This window comes from Melospiza georgiana, chromosome 3 (genome assembly GCF_028018845.1).
Source record: "Melospiza georgiana isolate bMelGeo1 chromosome 3, bMelGeo1.pri, whole genome shotgun sequence".
NCBI classification, from domain to species: domain Eukaryota; kingdom Metazoa; phylum Chordata; class Aves; order Passeriformes; family Passerellidae; genus Melospiza; species Melospiza georgiana.
Window position 1 is genome coordinate 69,232,699 of NC_080432.1, and position 18,373 is coordinate 69,251,071.

Consider the following 18,373-nt stretch of genomic DNA (forward strand, 5'->3'; position numbering starts at 1 on the left):
CTCAGGACTGTAAGAATTACTAACACCTCAAAACAAAAGAAGTGCAGTTACTTTTGAAACTGTAAATCAGTTTATCTTGGCACATAAAATCACAGGCATAAAGTCATACTGTACTTCTTGCCAAGCCCTCAACCGTGCTTACTCCATTGAGTGGCTAGTCACACTTTTTAAAAAAATGCAAAAGCTTCAGTTAAGCCTGAACAGACCTTTAAAAGTTTATATCTGTTTTTTTGTGGGGTACACACGGGCAGCTGCAGCCAAGCATGAGGGGCTTTTGTATTAGCAGCTAACTCTATGGAGAATCCTCTTGGTATATTACACATAGAGAACCAAGCTGGGAATTGAATTCACCAAGAATGTAACTTGAGCTTTCACTGCATGGTATACCAGGGAGTAGAGCCCTCTGCGACCACACAGCACGTGGGAAACTCTCCCTGCCTGCACTCCCTGCTTCTGCTTCAAGCCAGAGATACCCTGGGGAGCCCATGCACATGTACACATGGCCCCACCAGGGGGAAGTTTTATGGCACAGGCAGGATGAGATTCAAGCTCCAGAAGCAACACAAAACTGCCTTATTTGTGAGAACACACCCATCTTTTGCCTGCCTCACCCACCCCATGGTCTCCTGGTGCAACTGAAAACAACCATCATCACCATAGTTTGCACAGTTTGAGTCTTCATCAAAATGGGTCTGCTCTAACCAGTAAGGGTCACTTGAGGGAAAAAAAGGATGCAATAGCAATAAATACAGAATATGCAAGGAAAACCAGAGAGGAATCCTAAAATACCCAGAACTCTGAAATGTTGACCTTTTTAAAAAAAATTAAGACTGAACGGTAAAAATCTGTTTATATGAGCCTTGTTAGACCATTCTTTATAAGGATCTCAACTGTGCCAACTGCTTCTATCTGTGCTTTTTCTGTCACATAAGATAAAGGATAACTTACACACGATTTTCTTTGGCACATCTGCTGGGAAGTTGTCACCAGAGTAGCTATTTGTAAAACAGCAAGGAATGCTGAGAGCTATGACTCAATTCCAGACCTGTTTTTCTGGGGTGACAGCACTCAGCTACAGAGTCAATCTCTGTTCTCTGCTGTGCTGTTCACATCAGCTCTGCTTGCTGGATGCATGCACACACCTCCCTGGAGCTCTGTCATTGGGAGCTGCTTCCTCTGGAACACCTCACCTGCATGGGCATAAAAATGCACTTAGAAACCACTGCAGTTTGAATCTTTTTTTTCCTAAGGAAAACAACACATTCAAGTACATATATTGCTGTAACCTTATAGGCAATCTCCACTAAAAATGTCGCTCCAGCCAAGAGGACATTGTCATGTTTGGTTTTACCTGTTAAAAGTGGGCAGGGCCAATGTAAAAGGCTCATTTTGGACTAAGCCAAAGGCAGAAAATAGACGGCTGATTGCTCTGCAAGAACTGTGTCAGTGGGGTTACACTAAAAATTTCTGACAGAGAGGAGTTTCCTAACAAGAAAAACTATACACACAGTTAAACTATTTCCTTAAATGGCATACATTGTACTGACAAATGGGTGGTTATAATTATTTACCCTGGTCTAAATTGCAGCTACTCAACTAGTTTTGTTCACTAGGTGTAGAAACAATTCCTAATATCCCAATACCAGAAAACTAGCTTAGCCTACAGAACAACAAAGATCCATTTCTTCATCTTTTCACCTCATACAGCCTACACAAAAGGTGGCTCCCACACCATGGATCTCCTTCACCTGTCAGACCACCAAACCTACTGGCAACAAAAATGTGAAAGCTCAGATCTCCTTGGGGATGAGCACTCACCTATCACAAACATATCCCAACAGCAAGACAAGGAAGAGTACAGAAGCCAAGGCAAAAAAAAGCAGAGCCATTGCACTACTGCTGCTGGGCCCATACATCAGTTTTCCCAGGGATCACTTTTACATTCCTACAATGCTGTCTGAAAGATAGGTGAGACTTGGACAAGCTATGTGCACAATTCTAACGGGGAGGAGAGAGTCCTGGATGAAAAGATTGGAGACTCAGAGGTACAGTGTTCTAGGAAGAAGCTATTGCAGCTGTTACAACTTGCCACCAAGCCTTCTCAGCAGCATAAATCCAAAGTGGAAGTGTTAGAAATGGCAGCTGTGCTAATAAAACAGATTTACAGCATTGGCATAAACTCTTGGTTTACTAGAGTTGTACCCATGTGAAATAGGGTCCCACATCTTCAGGGAACAATTCCCACGCATTGCCTAGGACATGCAACTCACAGATCTCCATGGCTTCTACTCCTCTGGGAGTGTGTCAGCAGTGCTGCAGGGAGCAGTGAGCAAAGAGCTCTTCAGAACAGCAACTGTGCTCTGTTACTGTTCAGAAATGCTGAGAAATTTGAAAACTCACAAAAAAATCTTAGCACTTTGAGCCTAATTGACATCACTAGAGCTGGTGAGGTTTTGACTATAGCAATAAAAAAAATCTGCTATTCCACTCCAGATGTCAACTGAACTCATCCAAGAAGACACACTTACAGGACTTGAGACTTGATCAAGTTCCTCCCACGGTTCAAGTGACTTTACTCAGATTAGCAGACACTTCCATCATCCTATTAACACTTATATCATCAGCAGCATGCTCATTTACAATGTAAAATATGATCTTATCAGACAAAATGCTGCCTCTAATCCAAGTATGTGCAGACTGAAGTAAAACCCAAAACCTAGGGACTCATCCTATCATCAACAGCATCACACCTAACTAAGAATGTGCTCAGATGTGTGTAGCACTGTCTGAACAATCCTTTCAAAAAGTCATAAAAGTGGGAAAGAAATCCTAATCAAGTACTCTAGAAACTCAAGAGGAAAAGCCGGAACATAAAAACTAAAAGCTCAGTAATGCCACTTGATGAGACATGGATACATTTTGATTACACTATCAGGTGCATGGATTGTAACCTAGGAAACAAACAAATCCAAAAATCTGAAGAAGAGATAGAATAATATTTTAGATTCACATGATAAGCTGAGTGTCCCAAATTCATCAGGTGAATGCTTATCACTCCTTGCGACACAGGTGACACGTCTCAGGTGACAGTCAGTACTGAGGGTCTGAAGTTTGGCAACATTACACTCAACACAGCCATCTTCCTACAGATTCCAACAGGCCTAGAATCCAACAGGATTAGAAACTGCATTATTGCTGGATTCAAGTATTTCAGTCCAAATAAAGGTGATTTACAGCTGAATTATGAGCTGTTAATAATACAAATAAACCATAGCTAAGTTAATTTTTCTCCAGTTTCAGAGACAGCACAGAGGAGAATCCCACACAAATGCCAACACACAAGTAAGCAAGTGCAGCACAGAAGAGAAAAAGAGGTCAAAAAGCCTGCCAGATATCTGCCAGAAACACACTGGTTTTACTAAGTAGCCCACTCAGTTAAATTAAAAATGATATCACTTTTTCAATATCTTCCAGTAGAATGAGATAGATCATCAAACCACTAAGCAACTTGAGTTCAAATGCCCATCTACTCTCTTTACTTTGTATTTAGCTTGCAAAACTGAAATGCAAGGGAAACCATTCAGGGGAAAAAATTGCCAAGTAGACTGGTTAAATACACTCTATAAACTTTCTGACACATGCTCACATGGCAGAACTCAGAGAGTTGTGCTGAACTACAATGGACAAGTTTTTAAGATCTCAGCTATTCGAGATGGGTCTTAAAGATTAGGTTCTGTTCAGATTCTAAGTACTGGAGCAGCAGCAGACAGCTTTCAGCTCCATTAAAATTAAAAGTTGTTGGGTTTTGGGATTGGTTTGTTGGGTTTTTAAGTGAAGTTTTAAAGTTTTTAAGACTTCACTAGTCTTAAAAACCTGCACTTTTCAAATGCAGTTTAAGCTGAGTAAATAAATTAATATTCATGAGCTATTTGATGCAAAGACTCAAGCTGTGCCTAGCAAGACATCCATTAATTTCAGTGGAGATGGCTTAGTCAGACACATAAAACTGGTCTAATCCTTTATCAATTTAGATCCCATAGAAGTTACAACAGTCTGGGATGGCTGCAATCATCTGTGGATCTACAAACCAGACAAGATACAAGACTTCTCCTCCCCATCAGCACACCTGCTGTCAAGATGCAAAGTTCAAAGTTTGGGCCTTTTTTTCCATAGTATATCTTATTTAATTACCATGGAAACAACAGCCCAGGCACAGCTAGGCCCCTAAATGCTGCCTTAAATAAGTACCCTAAAAAAGGTAATAATCATCTGGACCTAATTCAGACCGTTGGCATTGCAGCATATGCTGTATGCCATGAACAACAAAAAGCACACTGGAGGGCAGCAGGAGCAGGGCTCCAGGGCAGGGGGTGCAAAGGAACCCCCTTCACCTATTGCTGGCCAAACATCTTCCCGCAAGGTACTCAACAACAAAGTTTCTCTCTGAAAATGGTTTGGTCCATGGCGCTGCTCTGCTTACCAGATGTATCCAGGCTGTCCCTGGACTGATTCCCTGCCTGGAGAAATCACATCCAAGGGCCTCCCAGCCCCTTGTAGAAAACGGCATCCCTGCTCCACGCTAACAGCTCTGGCTTAGTAACTTCTGCACGACTGACAATTTTTTCCAGGTATGTCTGCTGGTGTATTTCTTTATGCTGTTTTATAAGCATTCATGTATTATTCTACAGCACGCCTTGGATTTGGACAAAATAAGGCCTTGCTACAGCCACTCTCCCTCTGCACTCCACCACAACCAGATCTGCCACTGCGGGAAGTTGCAGATGTGATTTTTACATACAGCAGCTATATCATCCCTTAAAAAGGCAAGTTAAGAGTATCCCCTTCAAAAAACCTGCATCCAGCTAAACAGACTGCCAGCAGACCCAACCTTTCCACGTTCGTACTCTCAATCACTCTTTTTGACAACTGAACTTGTAACCTCCCATCTGACAGCTCAGCCACGGCGTGCCCAGGGCAGTTTCACAGACACCGGTCGCACGCCGCCACTTCCCGACGCACCGGAGCGAGAACTCGCTATAAATGACACCTGGACAGCAGCCAGGGTGACGCGGAGGAGGGCACCGGCTCTCAGAGTTCGTGCCCGATGGGCCCGGGACACCGCGTCCCGCCGCTGCCGGCCCGTCCCCGTCTCCCACATCCCCGGCGACTCCGCGGGAAGCGCCGGGACGCACCTGCGCCCGTCACTCCTCCCCGGCAGCCAGGGCAGCACCCGCCGGCATCCATCGCTCCATCCCACACCCGCCGCCAAGCACCGCCCGGCCGGAGCCGCTCGGGGCCCCCCGGTGGCGGCACCGAGCAGCCTCTGCCGCCACGGCGAGGCCGGACGGGCGCCGGGAAGGCGGCGGCGGGCGCGGCGCGGCACGGCACGGCACAGCACCGCCCCATCCCGTCCCATCCCATCCCATCCCAGCCCCGCACGCCGCCACGATCCCCGTTATCCCGCAGCGCTGGAGGCAGAAGGGGGTGCAGGGGGGCTACACCGGCCTCCGCCGCCCGGGAGTTTTAAAGGGGCAGCGCGCCTCGCTAGGAGGGGAGCAGCGGCTCTGCCCCGGGGGGGCCCGGAAGGCGGGAGGGCCGCTCCCGTTCCCGGTGCCGGCGGTGGGGCGGGCGCGGAGGGAGGGGCGGGGGCTGGGTGTCTCCCGCTGCCGCCACAGCGCTCGCCGCCTCCCCTCCCCCACGGCGGGGGCTCCTCGCCGCAGCCTCTGTGCTCCGCTCCCGGTCATGTGACCCGAACGTAACCGGACAGGAAAAGCCGCCGCCGCCGCCGCCGCGCTGACTCCGTTGTTGCTGCTGCCGGGCGCGGAGACGGCGGCGGCCCCCGCGCGGCGGCACCCGGCGGCCCCCACGCCCCCCAGGTGAGCGAGCACCGGCCGCGCCGCGCCCGCCCCGCGGGGCAGCCCGGCCCCGCCGCCCGCACGTGCGCCCGGCCCCGTCGCGCCGGCCGCGGCCCGGGCTGAGGCGGCGGCGGCGGGGGCGCGGCGGGGCCTGCTCGGCCCTACCTCCGCATTGTGTGTGAGGGGCTCCCCGGGCCCCGCCGGGTCCGAGCGGGCCGAGGGGCTTTGCGGGGCGGGAGGTGGAACTGCCCGGTGAATCCCCGCCGGACCGGGCCGGACCGGGCCGGGCCGGTCGGCTCCATCCGGGACACGGTACGCGGTGGGGGGGATGGGTGCGCACCGAGTGTAGGGCCGGGCCGAGCCGGAGGGGAGTGGGTGGGTCGCGGAGAGAGAGGAAGAGAGGAAGAGAGGGAGGAGGCCGGGGGGGGGCCGGTGCCGCCCGGCGCGGGGCTCGGCTCGGCCGGTTGAGGCCCGCGCTGCCTCCCTCCCGCCCCCTCCGGCGGCGGTGGCGGCGGCAGCAGCAGCAGCAGCAGCAGCGGGATCCGGCGCGCGCGGGGCGGGGCGGCCCCGCCTGTCCCCCGCCCCCCCCCCGGCGGGTTGGGATGGGCCGGCCCTGGCGGCGGCGGCGGCGGCGGCTCTTCCCGTCTCGCGCGCCCTGGCGGCTCCGCTCGCGCTGCGTCTCGCGCGCCGTCTCCGTCCCGTCCGTGCGCGCGTGGCGTGCGCGGGGGGAGTGGGCGGGGCCAGCGGGAAGAGGGAGGGGCGGGGCGCAGCCAGTGAGAGCGGCGCGCGGCCGCCCGGCCTTCCGCCCCGGCGGCCAATGGGAGCGCGCCGTCCGCTCCCGCACTGGGGCCGAGCGTGCTCCGGGCATGGAGCGGGCGCGCGGCCGGACACGCCCCCGGCCCGGAGAAGGCGGGAGCGCCCCGGGGGCGGGGGGGGTGGGAGGCACGGAAGGCCCGTCCCGGCTCCCCGCCCGCCGCCCGGGCGGAGGGCGAAGGCCGAGCGGGCGCCTGCCGCCGCTGCGGGAGGCGCGGCGCGTCCGTGAGCGGCCGGGGCCGCGCCGGTGCCCTCTGCCGTCGGAGCGGGAGCAGCGCCGCGGGCTCGGTGCTGTCCAGGTTCGCTGCCTGGTGTGCGAGGGCAGAGCGGGAAGCGCCGTGCCTGAGCTGCTCCCTGCCAGCCCGGCTGGCTGCCCGTGCCCGGCCCAGTCCTGGGTGCGGTACCGGCGCTCCCCCGGTGTTATCCTGGGCCGGTGCCGCCCCCGTGTCCCGGCGAGGCCTCCCGAGCGAGCGCCCGGCCCGAACGGGCTCGGCCCCGCCCGCGTGGCGGCTCCGGCAGCGCCGAACGGATCCGGTAACTTGCAAAGGCAGAGCGGGGCCCGCCAGGGCGGCACTGTCCCCACGGGTCTCAGGGCACAAGAAGTGTTTCACACGCTTGTTGCATCGGTCACCGCTGAAATACCGCCTGGCCAATGTTAATCGCTGCTTCCTTGAGCTCAGGGTAAAATTCCTGAGCACACGCATGCCTGTAATGTGCAAAGTGCTTTCCTCGCTCTCCTCATCTCCCTGTCATTTCCTTAGAGTGTAATTACTGCTGTGCTTTTAGCTGGAGCGCTTAGGTATCATCCAGATACATGCGAAACACAATGTTGTGCACATGTATCATTTCTTAAAAGTTCAATTCAGGTCTTTAAGGAAGGGCTTGCTGTTCGGGGTAAGAGTGAAGCTCCAAACTAAACACACTTAGGACGGTAATAACTAAAAAGAATGCTTGTCTGGCTCCGAGTGCCTTCACATCGGACGTTTCTCTGCTTGGCAAGTTTTGTTGTCCAAGTGCAAACCAGACTGAATTTTAAAAATGTAAAACACATTAATAATCAAAATTAAAGGTAAAAAAAAAATCTAGCGAGTTTTCTGTAAATCACCCACATGGGGCATCTTGCAGGATTAAATAACACCAAACATGATTTTTGTTCCTGCTGACAGCAAGTATTCCCTCTTGTGGAGAGAGAGAATCTTAACCTATTGTATGTACAAACTTAGTTATCCAAACATTAGTTGAGGGAGGAGAATATGTAACTAAAGAGAGCTGAAACCTAACTTCTTTTTCTCTTATTAACTGTAAGAAAAAAAATCAGCTGTATCTTACACTGTATTTCTTTCTTTGTCTTTACACCCCTGTCTCCAGTGCGTTCTGATCTCATGTGAATGCGAGGGAATGCATTTGGTCCTGGTTATTCCTTTATATATGAGGGAGTTCTTCCCTGTCCAGCAAGCAGAAATATTTGCTTCCCCAGTGACTAAACATACTGGCATATTTCTGTTCTCTTTCCCAAAAAGCCATGCTCTTACTGTATAAAAGAAACTAACTGTCTAAACCTGACTTAAATTCTGGTAACTTGCTGTTAAGTTTAGAGGGGAAAACACCCAAGACTTTTTACAAACTTTTTTATCCACTTCTAGTTTCACCTTCTCTTTCTGTTCTGGGCATTGCATGGCCAGGAATTTTGTTGGCTTCTCTTGCTGTTTTATATGTTTATGTACAGATTTACAGTGCTTCATACTTTCACTTTTGCCCAAAGCTCTATTTGCTTTGATTAAGTTTGTTTCCACTCGCTGGTCTTACTAGCCCTGTATCCATCCATCCATCCATCCATCCATCCATCCATCCATCCATCCATCCATCCATCCATCCATCCATCCTTCCGTGGGTAACTGTCCTGATGTGTTTTCCTGTGTGTTTTTTTCCCCCAAAGTTACCAATTTTTGCTTCCAAGACTGCCCTTGAATCCTTGAGAAGAAATTTAAAGCCCTTAGTTAGTTCTTTGTGGGCAGCCTCCAGCACCTGGTAGCAGGAGGTGCCCAGGAGTGTGAGGGGCAGTGGCCTAGGGGGGCTCAGTCAGTGCCACATTGCACCCCTGGTTGTCCTGCCTGGTGGGTGGACAGTGGCCAGCCATGGACAGAACTGCACCTCCCTCCCTTTGAGTTTCTTGATTTTCTAGGCAGGCATGAGGCATGCAGACTTCTTAAAAATGCTGTTGTGGCTGGTCTCAATAAATAGATCAATAGTTATTAGGTGAAAAGGTTGACCCCTCCTGTATTGATGGTCCAGAGGGCTTGCCAATACCTAGAATGAATTCACTGTTTGAGCCTGGGAAGATTCAGGTATGTATCTGGTATTTCCCAGGAGAGGGCATAACCATAACAAATGTTCAGTTATTTAACACTGGCCTTGGATTCAGCTGGATGGACTCATAACTTTTAGGTAAAAGATACACAGAGACACTGAAATTCTAGGTTAAAAGTATCTAACTTGTCTTTTATTGGGTTGTGTCACTCCCACTTGTGTGGGTGAATGACTGACATCAGAAAGGAAAATCAGTTTTCCTATTTGAGCAGACAAGTGGCAACCAAAACACTTTCTTTTTCCCACTCTGTATCGGTGTTTTTACTACTTGTTAATATATCTTCCTTAGCTATTTATATTTCTATATCCAAGTACCCACACCATGCCTTTCCAGAACAATTTGGTCCTGGTTCTCCTTTGCTCTTTAAGCCTTGGCAAATCACTCACACCTTTGTGAATCACATTTCCCATCATGAAAGAGAAGTCCTTGCCTATGTGTAAGGTATCTTTTATACAGTAACTTGGGATTAAGACGTGTTACTAAAGTATGACATCTGGATATTGGAGAAAATATCTGTTATGACACAGCTACTGTTGCATCTGTGCATCTACTGTAAAGTTTTACATGCAAGTCATTTGCTTTTCAGAGTATAAAAAAATGGATTTGGCCAACCATGGACTTATTCTGCTGCAGCAGCTAAATGCTCAGAGAGAGTTCGGTTTCCTGTGTGACTGCACAGTTGCCATTGGGGATGTCTACTTCAAGGCACACAAATCTGTCCTCGCTTCTTTCTCCAACTACTTCAAGATGTTGTTTGTTCATCAAACCAGGTAACTCTAAAAAGGTTCACGGTTTAAATGTTGTTCAGTTAACTAAGCTAAGGGAGTCTAGCTGCAAATTAGAACCTCACTTTCAAACATATTAAAGTTGAACTGTGATTCATTAACACTAATTTTATAATTAAGCACAAGTTCTTTATCCTTAAAAAAGCATAGAAAATTTAATTTCTACAATTGAATACTTCAAGAATCCTGTCTTCTCTGCTGCACTTTACTTCCCCCATTCCCTGTCTTCTACTCTGTCTTGACACTGTTCTTGACATTTGTGCAATGTTACATACAGTCCAATAAGTACTTGCTAGGAGATTTTGAGAAATAAACTTACAAAAGAGGTATATGTGTTTCATTTCTTTGCATTTTATTGTCAATTAAATAATAGAATACTATGTAATGGTGGAAAATAAGGGGGTTTGGGGTACTTTTCTTTCAGTGTTTTTTTTTTTTTAATTATTTCTGTACCACAGGCTTACATTGTGGAGATGATTGAAAAGATCACAAGAGTGTGAGACCACTTTAAAGATTTTTTGGTCTTTTCCCAAAATACTTGACCTAACTCTAAAAGTTAGTGATTCACACTTAACTCTTTGGCTAAGAGTTCTTAGCCAGAAGTGAACTGCTGGGAGAGAAGTGCATTTGCACTTCTGAAACAGGACTGCAGGCAGATGTTATCAGTCTTGATGGCCCATCAAGAGCTCACTGTCATCTTTGAGGGACAGTATTGCAAGTTTACTTTTGAGTCACATATCTGAATTCAGAAGCGGTCACAGAGAGAGCTCAAGAAGGGTGCACCTCAAGAAACAGAAGAATTGGCTATAATTTCCTCCTCCACTTGATAGCCTACTGTAGTTAGAGCATTCAGACCACAGCACGTAATCATGCCCATTTCTGAATTTCTGTGGTTTATTCACGTTTTTTTCTAATAGAGGAGCTACAAATACTTATGAAAAATAATTAGAATCCCAGTTCCTCTCATGTTAGCTAACTGATCTCAGCAGGATGTTCCCTGTTTCCTTTCTTGTTCTGTGAACCTTGCCTTACTTTCTGCACAGAGATACAGCCTCAGCTAGAGCAGTGGTGGCTGTCTCAGTCCAGAGCATCATAAAGGTTGATGCATAGGGCACACTCTGAGCTGGAGGGTGGTGTTGGTTACAGCCGGGCTGAAGAGGGGATCATAGCCAAAGCATCTCCCTTTGAGTGCTCTAATTCAAGGGACTGCTAGGCTGAACAGGCAGTCCGCTGGTGCTGCTGTTTTTCCCTCCCTATTCAAGGAAAAAATCTGCTGTTCTGCTGTGTATGAAACCTGGATTCCAGGGGCTACACCTGTTGCATGAGATCTCTGGGTGAATTCACACTCTGTACTGCATGGTTTCTGGATCATAATGCACTTGTGACAACACAATACCACACATTTGCAGAACTGTAGCTGTAAACCCTAGCAGGACATAGAATCCCAGCTGGCAAGTGGCAGATGAATTAGGTGTTTTCAGGACTAAATACTGAGAAAAGTTTATTGGACTGTGAATTTAGAGTCCCGTGCTAGCAGGTTGTAATTTAGCTACAGATGTGTTTGAATCCAGCCAACAAAAGGGGGAAAATGTCTTTGCAGTTTACAAAATATATTATGTATGTGTATTTTGTATATGTATATACATATATATATATGTATAATATATATGTGACAACACACTTACACAACATAACAGCAATTTAAAATGGTATAGGTTGCAATGGGACAGCTTTGCTTTCAAGCTAGTTACTTCACTGAGGAAAGAAGTCATCTTTCAAGTAGCTCCTGAGATTAGCTCTTTCACAGCAAAGCATTTCCCTTTATATTTATTGCAGATTCTGTCTTTTGAATTTAAGTAGAAACCTCCTATTTTTATCAGGGCTTGAATAACCTAGAACTGGGAAAAAATCTTTTCCTTATGTCTTATTTATAATTTTGTTTCACCTTTCAGTGAATGTGTCCGTTTGAAAGCGACCGACATACAGCCAGATATCTTCAGTTATCTCTTGCATTTGATGTACACTGGGAAGATGGCACCACAACTCATTGACCCAGTTCGACTAGAACAGGGAATAAAGTTTCTGCATGCATATCCACTAATTCAAGAGGCCAGCCTTGCAAGTCAGGGAACTTTTTCTCACCCGGATCAAGTCTTTCCATTAGCATCTTCATTATATGGCATTCAGATTGCAGATCACCAGATAAGGCATCCCGCTAAGGTTACGTCAGCGACTGACAAACTTGGGCGAGAACCACGGCCTCAGACATCCCGGATGAGCCAAGAGCAGGCTTCTGACGGCTCACAGCTCTCGCAGTTGGGTGCAAATCTGCCACAAGTGTCCCGGACAAATATGTCTGCTTCTGACCCATTGCCATCTTCTCTGTCTCCGGAATTGGTGTCTGCTGCTGGTAATAATTCACCTTCGGGAGAAGAGGCCAATATGGAAGCATCTTCTTCAGATGAGCAGCCTGCCTCTCTCACAATAGCACATGTCAAGCCAAGCATTATGAAAAGGAATGGAAGCTTCCCAAAATACTATGCCTGTCACCTCTGTGGCCGCCGGTTCAACCTGCGCAGCAGCTTGCGGGAGCACCTGCAGATCCACACGGGAGTTCCCTTCACATCTAGCCAGCAGGGAGAAAGTAATATTTCTTTGTCTCTTTGTAACAACACAGCTGATAAAGATGCCATGGAAGTGCCTGAAGCGGGGATGATTAGTGACAGCGAGCTGCAGCAGATCTCAGACTCCCCAATAATTGATGGGCAGCAGCAGTCAGAGACGCCTCCCCCCTCCGATATCGCAGATATCGACAACCTGGAGCAGGCAGACCAAGAGAGGGAGGTAAAGAGACGGAAATACGAATGTTCCATCTGTGGTCGCAAATTTATTCAGAAAAGCCACTGGAGGGAGCACATGTACATACACACGGGCAAGCCCTTCAAGTGCAGCACTTGTGACAAAAGCTTTTGTAGGGCTAACCAGGCTGCCAGACACGTGTGCCTAAACCAGAGCATGGACACGTACACCATGGTGGATAAACAGACTCTGGAGCTCTGTACCTTTGAGGAAGGCAGTCAAATGGACAACATGCTTGTACAGACCAACAAGCCCTACAAATGTAACTTGTGTGACAAAACTTTTTCAACTCCCAATGAAGTAGTCAAACATTCGTGCCAAAATCAAAACTCTGTCTTTACGCTAGAAGAAGATCGCTCCATTCTGTTAAGTGGTGGGGACACAGAAGCCACAGAGACTGATAACGCAGTGTTAGCCTCCATCAAAAAGGAGCAGGAAGCAGTGTTGTTAGACTGAATGTGAAACCTATATCAATTTTTTAAAGTTTCTTTACTCATTTTTTATTAAATCAATTTTTTCCTCCCCCTACCTCTTACCTCACTTACCCCCCTACCATCTTTTCCAGCAACCTCCTTCCCACCCTTTGTCTTCAGCAACCAGAACTGTACTGGCACATTAAGGAAATTGGACTTTGCCTCTCCCACCAAAACAAACAAAAAGCTCTTGCATCAAACCACAACAAAATTGATTTTAATACAAAGGAACATGTGGAAAAAACAATCCAGCTAACTATGTTGATAGTATTAGTTATTCCAAATTTAATAGATTTTAAACAAAATTTAGATTGCTTAAAAGTGTATTTAGATACAATGATGAGTGTAATGAGAAACAGAGTATCAGTTTGGTAAGCCAAGGATATTTGTATTTTAGTTTCCCTGGTAGAAGGCATTTTGAGATCTGGCAGATTAAACACCGTGCTCTTTACAAGTCCGCATGCAAGTTGATTAAGGTTATAACCTAAGCCCTCAGAACTTTTCCTCAAAGAATGCAGGAATCTCTGTTCATTGAGTTAAAAAGAGCTGAGGGTGTTGGTTTTCTTTTAGCCGTATATGTTTTCCTTCAAGTATGCCTTTGGGTATCTGTTTCAGAGTCAAGCCAAGTCGTTACTTAGTCAAATTCTGACTTAAGTAGCTGTAATAGTAATGTGATGGCAATCTTTATATATATATATATATAAATACTGTATATGTATAAAGATTTATATATATATAAAGTGTCTGTGTGTATATTTGGTACAGGTAAATAAATGCACACATCCTTTTTAAGTAACTGGCCGTCTGCTCTCAGATTCAGCCTGGAATGTCTTTTAGTTGTTTGACAAAGCTAGTCATTGCACAGGTTGCTTTTAGCCAAATTTGAAATGTCCTGAGCTGTGTGCATTTTTATTGACCTGTTGAAGAGAAGCCAGTAGGTAAGTGTTGTCACCCAAGCTACCAAGGAAACTAGGGAAGTGGCATACTGGTGAGCACTGCACCATCATCAGTGCAGCACATGCGTGTGTTGTTAGCTATACAGAGCTTTGAGTCATTCTGGATGAAAGGAGAGAGAAAAAGCTTTATTCCCTTACTCAGGCAAGGAATGTCCATGATTTCATTTGGTCTAATGGCATGAGTTAAGAGGAAGGAAAAGCAGTGTTATAGCAACAGGTGATCATGGTTGTTTTAAAATGAATCTGTAGTGCTGGCTGGGAAATTCTGCTCTATGAGAGTCCTGTTATTTTGAAAGCCAAGACAAAGCCTGCAAAAACTGAAAGGGTGAATTCTGTAGTTTTAGTTACTGCTGATGGTAGTACTGCATCTTTGTGTTAAAAATCAAGTTGTTGATTTTTATTATTTTATATAGATGCCCAGATTTTTTGCTGGTAGCCTAAAAACCTAAACTGACAGCAGCAGTGAAGCCCACTGAGCAATTACTGGGCCAACAGAAGGTCTAAGTGGACAGAAAAAGTGCCCCATCATAAATGGAGACAGTGTGCGTTTGGGGGGAGGGGTGGGAGAGGGCAAGTCACAAACCACAGCTCTTCTCTGTGTATACGTTTAAACTGAATATCATCTTTTTGTGTATAGTTAAGTTCTCAGATTTGTAAGTTTTTATACATCATTTCATTGAATAAAAACTGAATTAAATGGGATATGATTTATTGAGTTGAAGGTGAAAGGTTGTTGGTGTTCGGTCTTCCTGGATGAGCTCTTGCTGAATGAGTTTAAAAGCCAAGCAGTGTATTCTGTTTATCAGACTAAGAACCTCCATCACACAGGTGAACAATGAGCTTACTAAAACTTGAGGTGGATTTAGCACAAAAAGTCTCTACATACTAGATTTTTTCCCAGCTTATTATAATGTGACCATTATTGTCAAGTTTATTCTAAGTGCTATTGATTTTATTATCTCTCTTTTATTAGAGTAATATGTTTAAAATCAATTGACTTCAAAGTTTAGAAGTCTTTTGAGGTAAAAAAATAACACCTTAGAGAATTATTTTAGTGCTGCCCATTTTAAAGCTTTAGGATCCTCATCTACCAGTATAATTTCCTTAAATGTGGGGTTTATTTCATCTTTCTTAGTCCAAAATGCTCTGAGAATAGAAAAACAAAAGAATAAACCTTTCCTAGTTCAGGGTAACATCAGCTTTTGAGATATCTTGGTTTAGGGGATAGTCACAAGTTCATTTCCAAAAGGACTGAAGCTGCTAAAGGTGCTGCCACCTCAGCTGTTAGTTACTGCTTAGATGCTTTTTTTTTTTTTTTTTTTTTTTTTAATCCAATGCTCCAGTTCTGCTGTGGGGCAAAGTACAGCAGTTCAGCTCAACTCCCCAGAATGCTGGTTGTGTAAGGGTGCACGTGGCCACAGCATTTATTGTGAGACATTATTCCTGCTCTCACTTCTCCACTGTTTGGACATCATGATGTTTTCCAGGTTACGTGTTGAATGGACTCAAGCAAAAAACAACCAGTCTTAAAAGAAGCTATTTTTCTGTCAAACTTGTTCCTTATTTTTGCTCTGCAGAAGGTTTTGAACAGCTCACAGATTGTGCAGAGACAGAGATGAGCTGGGAAGAGCCTTACTGAAGGCAGCGTTGCTGCTGGCAGCACCCAGGGTGCAGAAGATGGGAAGTGGTGACTCCCACTCGGGCAGGCAGCTCCTCTGGAGGGCAGAGTGGCCTTGCAGGCTGGTGTGCTGCCCAGCAGGAATGAGCAGGGTGGGGCAGGGAAACAAGCAGCCATGGAAGGAGTTGGTTATGATGGTCCTGTTGCTACAAGGAATGTGAAATTGCAGGCTCAGCAGAGATACTTTCACCTGTTAATATTTATTCTTATGAAATAACACTGTCAGGTAAGGAGAAAAAAAAAAGCCACAATAAAGAGACTGTTTTAATATGTGTTGAGCTATGATAATGGTTTCTTTTAAATACCCTTTTATTGTCTGATGCTCCATTGGGATATTTAGGTCATTGCCTTTCAACTTCGTGAGCAGTTTTGTTCCTTTACAACATACTAGAAACAGTATAATTCTGGTTAACAGCTGCATCAAGAATTTGGGAAATTGCAGCACAAATGCAGTATTGCTCAAGCTTCTTTTATAAACCCTCTGAATTATTATTACAGTTAGAGATAACTCCAGGGTCTTGTTTTCAGTTTTACTTGGAGATTTGTGACTGCTCATTGCTCATTCAGTCTGCTCACCTGCTGAAGTTGTGAATTTTCTACCAAATAAAAGCAGACATCTTAGCAGGAACTGCTGAGAAGTTGGTGAAAATCTGCCATCATTCAAGGCCGTGCGCTGGAACTTCAGCTCCATGTTTTTCCAAAGGAATATCTTCCAAGGTAATTTCCTAGGCATGTCACTTGACATCTCTGCCTTGACTTCAAAAGTACCAAACACCTACAAATCTCTCTGCTCCAATAGAGGATTATCACTTCTGAAAGTGAAGTTTGCAGTCCATTGCAGTCAATATTTTTCCATCGAGTATCTTCTCCATCACTGGTCTGATAATCATTCTGCTTCAGCAGAGGGAGAATTTATCAGAAGACTTGTGTAACAAACATTGGATACTTAAAATTGCTCCTGTTTGCACTGCAGAGCCTACAGTTGCTGTCTTGATGTTTAAAAAATCTGGCTGGCTCTTCAGCTCCAAATCCCATAAAGTAACAGCCTCAGTCACAAAAACTTGTGAGTTGCAAGAGGAAAAAAAAAAGAAACCTATTTCATTCTGTTTATTTTAAATAATTTCTTTGGCATTGCAACATCTTTTGCAGCTTTTTTTAAAGGAGACCTGGTTAGACTCAAGCAGCTGCTGTGGTACCTGGTACCTGCTGGCATCACAGTCTCTCAATGATTTTTTTCCCAATCTGCTTAACTGGAGGATTACCTTGATTGGATATTTTGCCTTTGTGGAGAGTAATACAATTCTTTAGCTATTCTTGTCCCAAGCACTTAAAGATCAATCAGATTAATTCTTGACCAAGTTCAAGTAATTTTCCTTGATTGTATTTCCACATCTTTTAATCTTGAAAAGTAAAGACATAAAAAGGAAGTTAATTTTGGAGTTCTGTCATTGATTCTCCTCTTTATTGCTTCCCAAACATCAACAAGTGTTTTAAGATACTTCATAGTTATGAATGATTAGGAGTAATTGGGTTACTTTAAAAAAAATTTAAAACCAATTAGATTCCTACTTCAACACTGTAAATGTTACACTGTTAATTACAGCAGCATACTTTGGTTAATGAAATCTAGGTGACAGACTACCAGTGGTGATGGAGGCTGGCTGTTCAGGTACTCCAGCTGTTACTCTGAGACAGAATGTTTCCACTTCTACAGCTCTTGTTTTGTTCACTTGTTTTTATTTGTAAAAATGCCCATTCTCACTGGATAATGAAATCCCACTCATACCAAAAGTAGAACAAAATAGAGAGAAGCAAGAAATCTTTTGCAACACCATTAATGTGCATTTGCCAAATTATCTGTGATCATCTCTAGAAATAAGAGGAATTCACTGTCCTTAAATATGGTCGCCTATCAAGTCTGCCATTAAGAAGGACATATTTAGATGGAATTTGGCCAAAACCACGTAGCACATTTCCTGTGCAGTACAGCCCTGGTGCTGTGATGTTGGTGCATCCATGCTTTTGAACAGATCACGTGTGCCAAGATGCAAGAGCTCAGCATGGCCTAGGAGCAGCTGTCAGTGACTGTTGTCATTCCTTGAGGAATGAGTGCCAGTGTTCCAGTGCCAAAGGAGCTGCCAGCAGGACTTCCTCATATTCAGCCTGTGCCTATTGCCTTGGCCAAAGCTGAAGCCTTCCTGGAACCTTAGGAAATCTGCTCAGGGAAGAGAGAAGCAGAGCCACAGAATGAAAGTTAACACAAATGTTCACTTACTGTACTGCTCTGCAGAGTGTGGAGGAGGCACCCACCACTCCAGCATGCCTCAGCACAGATCCACCGCCTGTACCCAATCTGCTCACTGTGTCAGGTCTCATTTTGAAGCAGCTCAGACGCTTTGTAAGGGAGATTCCTGATCAATCCTTTGTTTCCTTCTATCCTTAATCTCTCAACCACATGGTTAAAGCACATTCTATTTTGTTACTACTGTATTGTGCAATTCCAGTTTCAGCAGTGAATTATTTAATATATTGCCATTGTTTATTTGGGTCTCTCAAATTCACAGAGCAATGTACTCTGTCAATCAA

At 45.8% G+C, this 18,373-nt stretch overlaps 2 protein-coding genes across 3 annotated transcripts; one reads left to right on the forward strand and one right to left on the reverse strand.

The window, feature by feature from the left end:
- Positions 1–5,495: 5,495 nt before the first annotated feature.
- Positions 5,496–7,372, reverse strand: LOC131081062 (translation initiation factor IF-2). Its single transcript, XM_058019920.1, has 2 exons — positions 6,196–7,372; positions 5,496–6,151 (listed from the first exon to the last, which is right to left on the reverse strand). The coding sequence occupies exons 1-2, from the start codon at positions 7,370–7,372 to the stop codon at positions 5,496–5,498; spliced, it is 1,833 nt and encodes a 610-aa protein (XP_057875903.1).
- Positions 5,804–16,091, forward strand: ZBTB2 (zinc finger and BTB domain containing 2). 2 transcript variants are annotated; one of them, XM_058020311.1, is made up of 3 exons: positions 5,804–5,876; positions 9,623–9,806; positions 11,774–16,091. In XM_058020311.1, the coding sequence occupies exons 2-3, from the start codon at positions 9,634–9,636 to the stop codon at positions 13,134–13,136; spliced, it is 1,536 nt and encodes a 511-aa protein (XP_057876294.1). In that variant the 5' UTR covers positions 5,804–5,876; positions 9,623–9,633; the 3' UTR covers positions 13,137–16,091. The 2 variants fall into 2 exon arrangements, with proteins under 2 accessions (XP_057876294.1, XP_057876293.1); XM_058020310.1 differs by lacking the exon at positions 5,804–5,876 and having other exon boundaries at positions 9,601–9,806.
- Positions 16,092–18,373: the final 2,282 nt, after the last annotated feature.

Excerpts from the sequence above, each read along its gene's own strand:
- ZBTB2 (XM_058020310.1), top strand. The coding sequence starts at position 9,601 with ATGCAAGTCATTTGCTTTTCAGAGTATAAAAAAATGGATTTGGCCAAC. Across the intron at positions 9,807-11,773 it reads TTGTTTGTTCATCAAACCAG|TGAATGTGTCCGTTTGAAAG; the intron begins GTAACTCTAAAA and ends TTCACCTTTCAG.
- LOC131081062 (XM_058019920.1), bottom strand. The coding sequence starts at position 7,372 with ATGCGTGTGCTCAGGAATTTTACCCTGAGCTCAAGGAAGCAGCGATTA. Across the intron at positions 6,152-6,195 it reads TCGGCCCGGCCCTACACTCG|CCGACCGGCCCGGCCCGGTC; the intron begins GTGCGCACCCAT and ends TCCCGGATGGAG.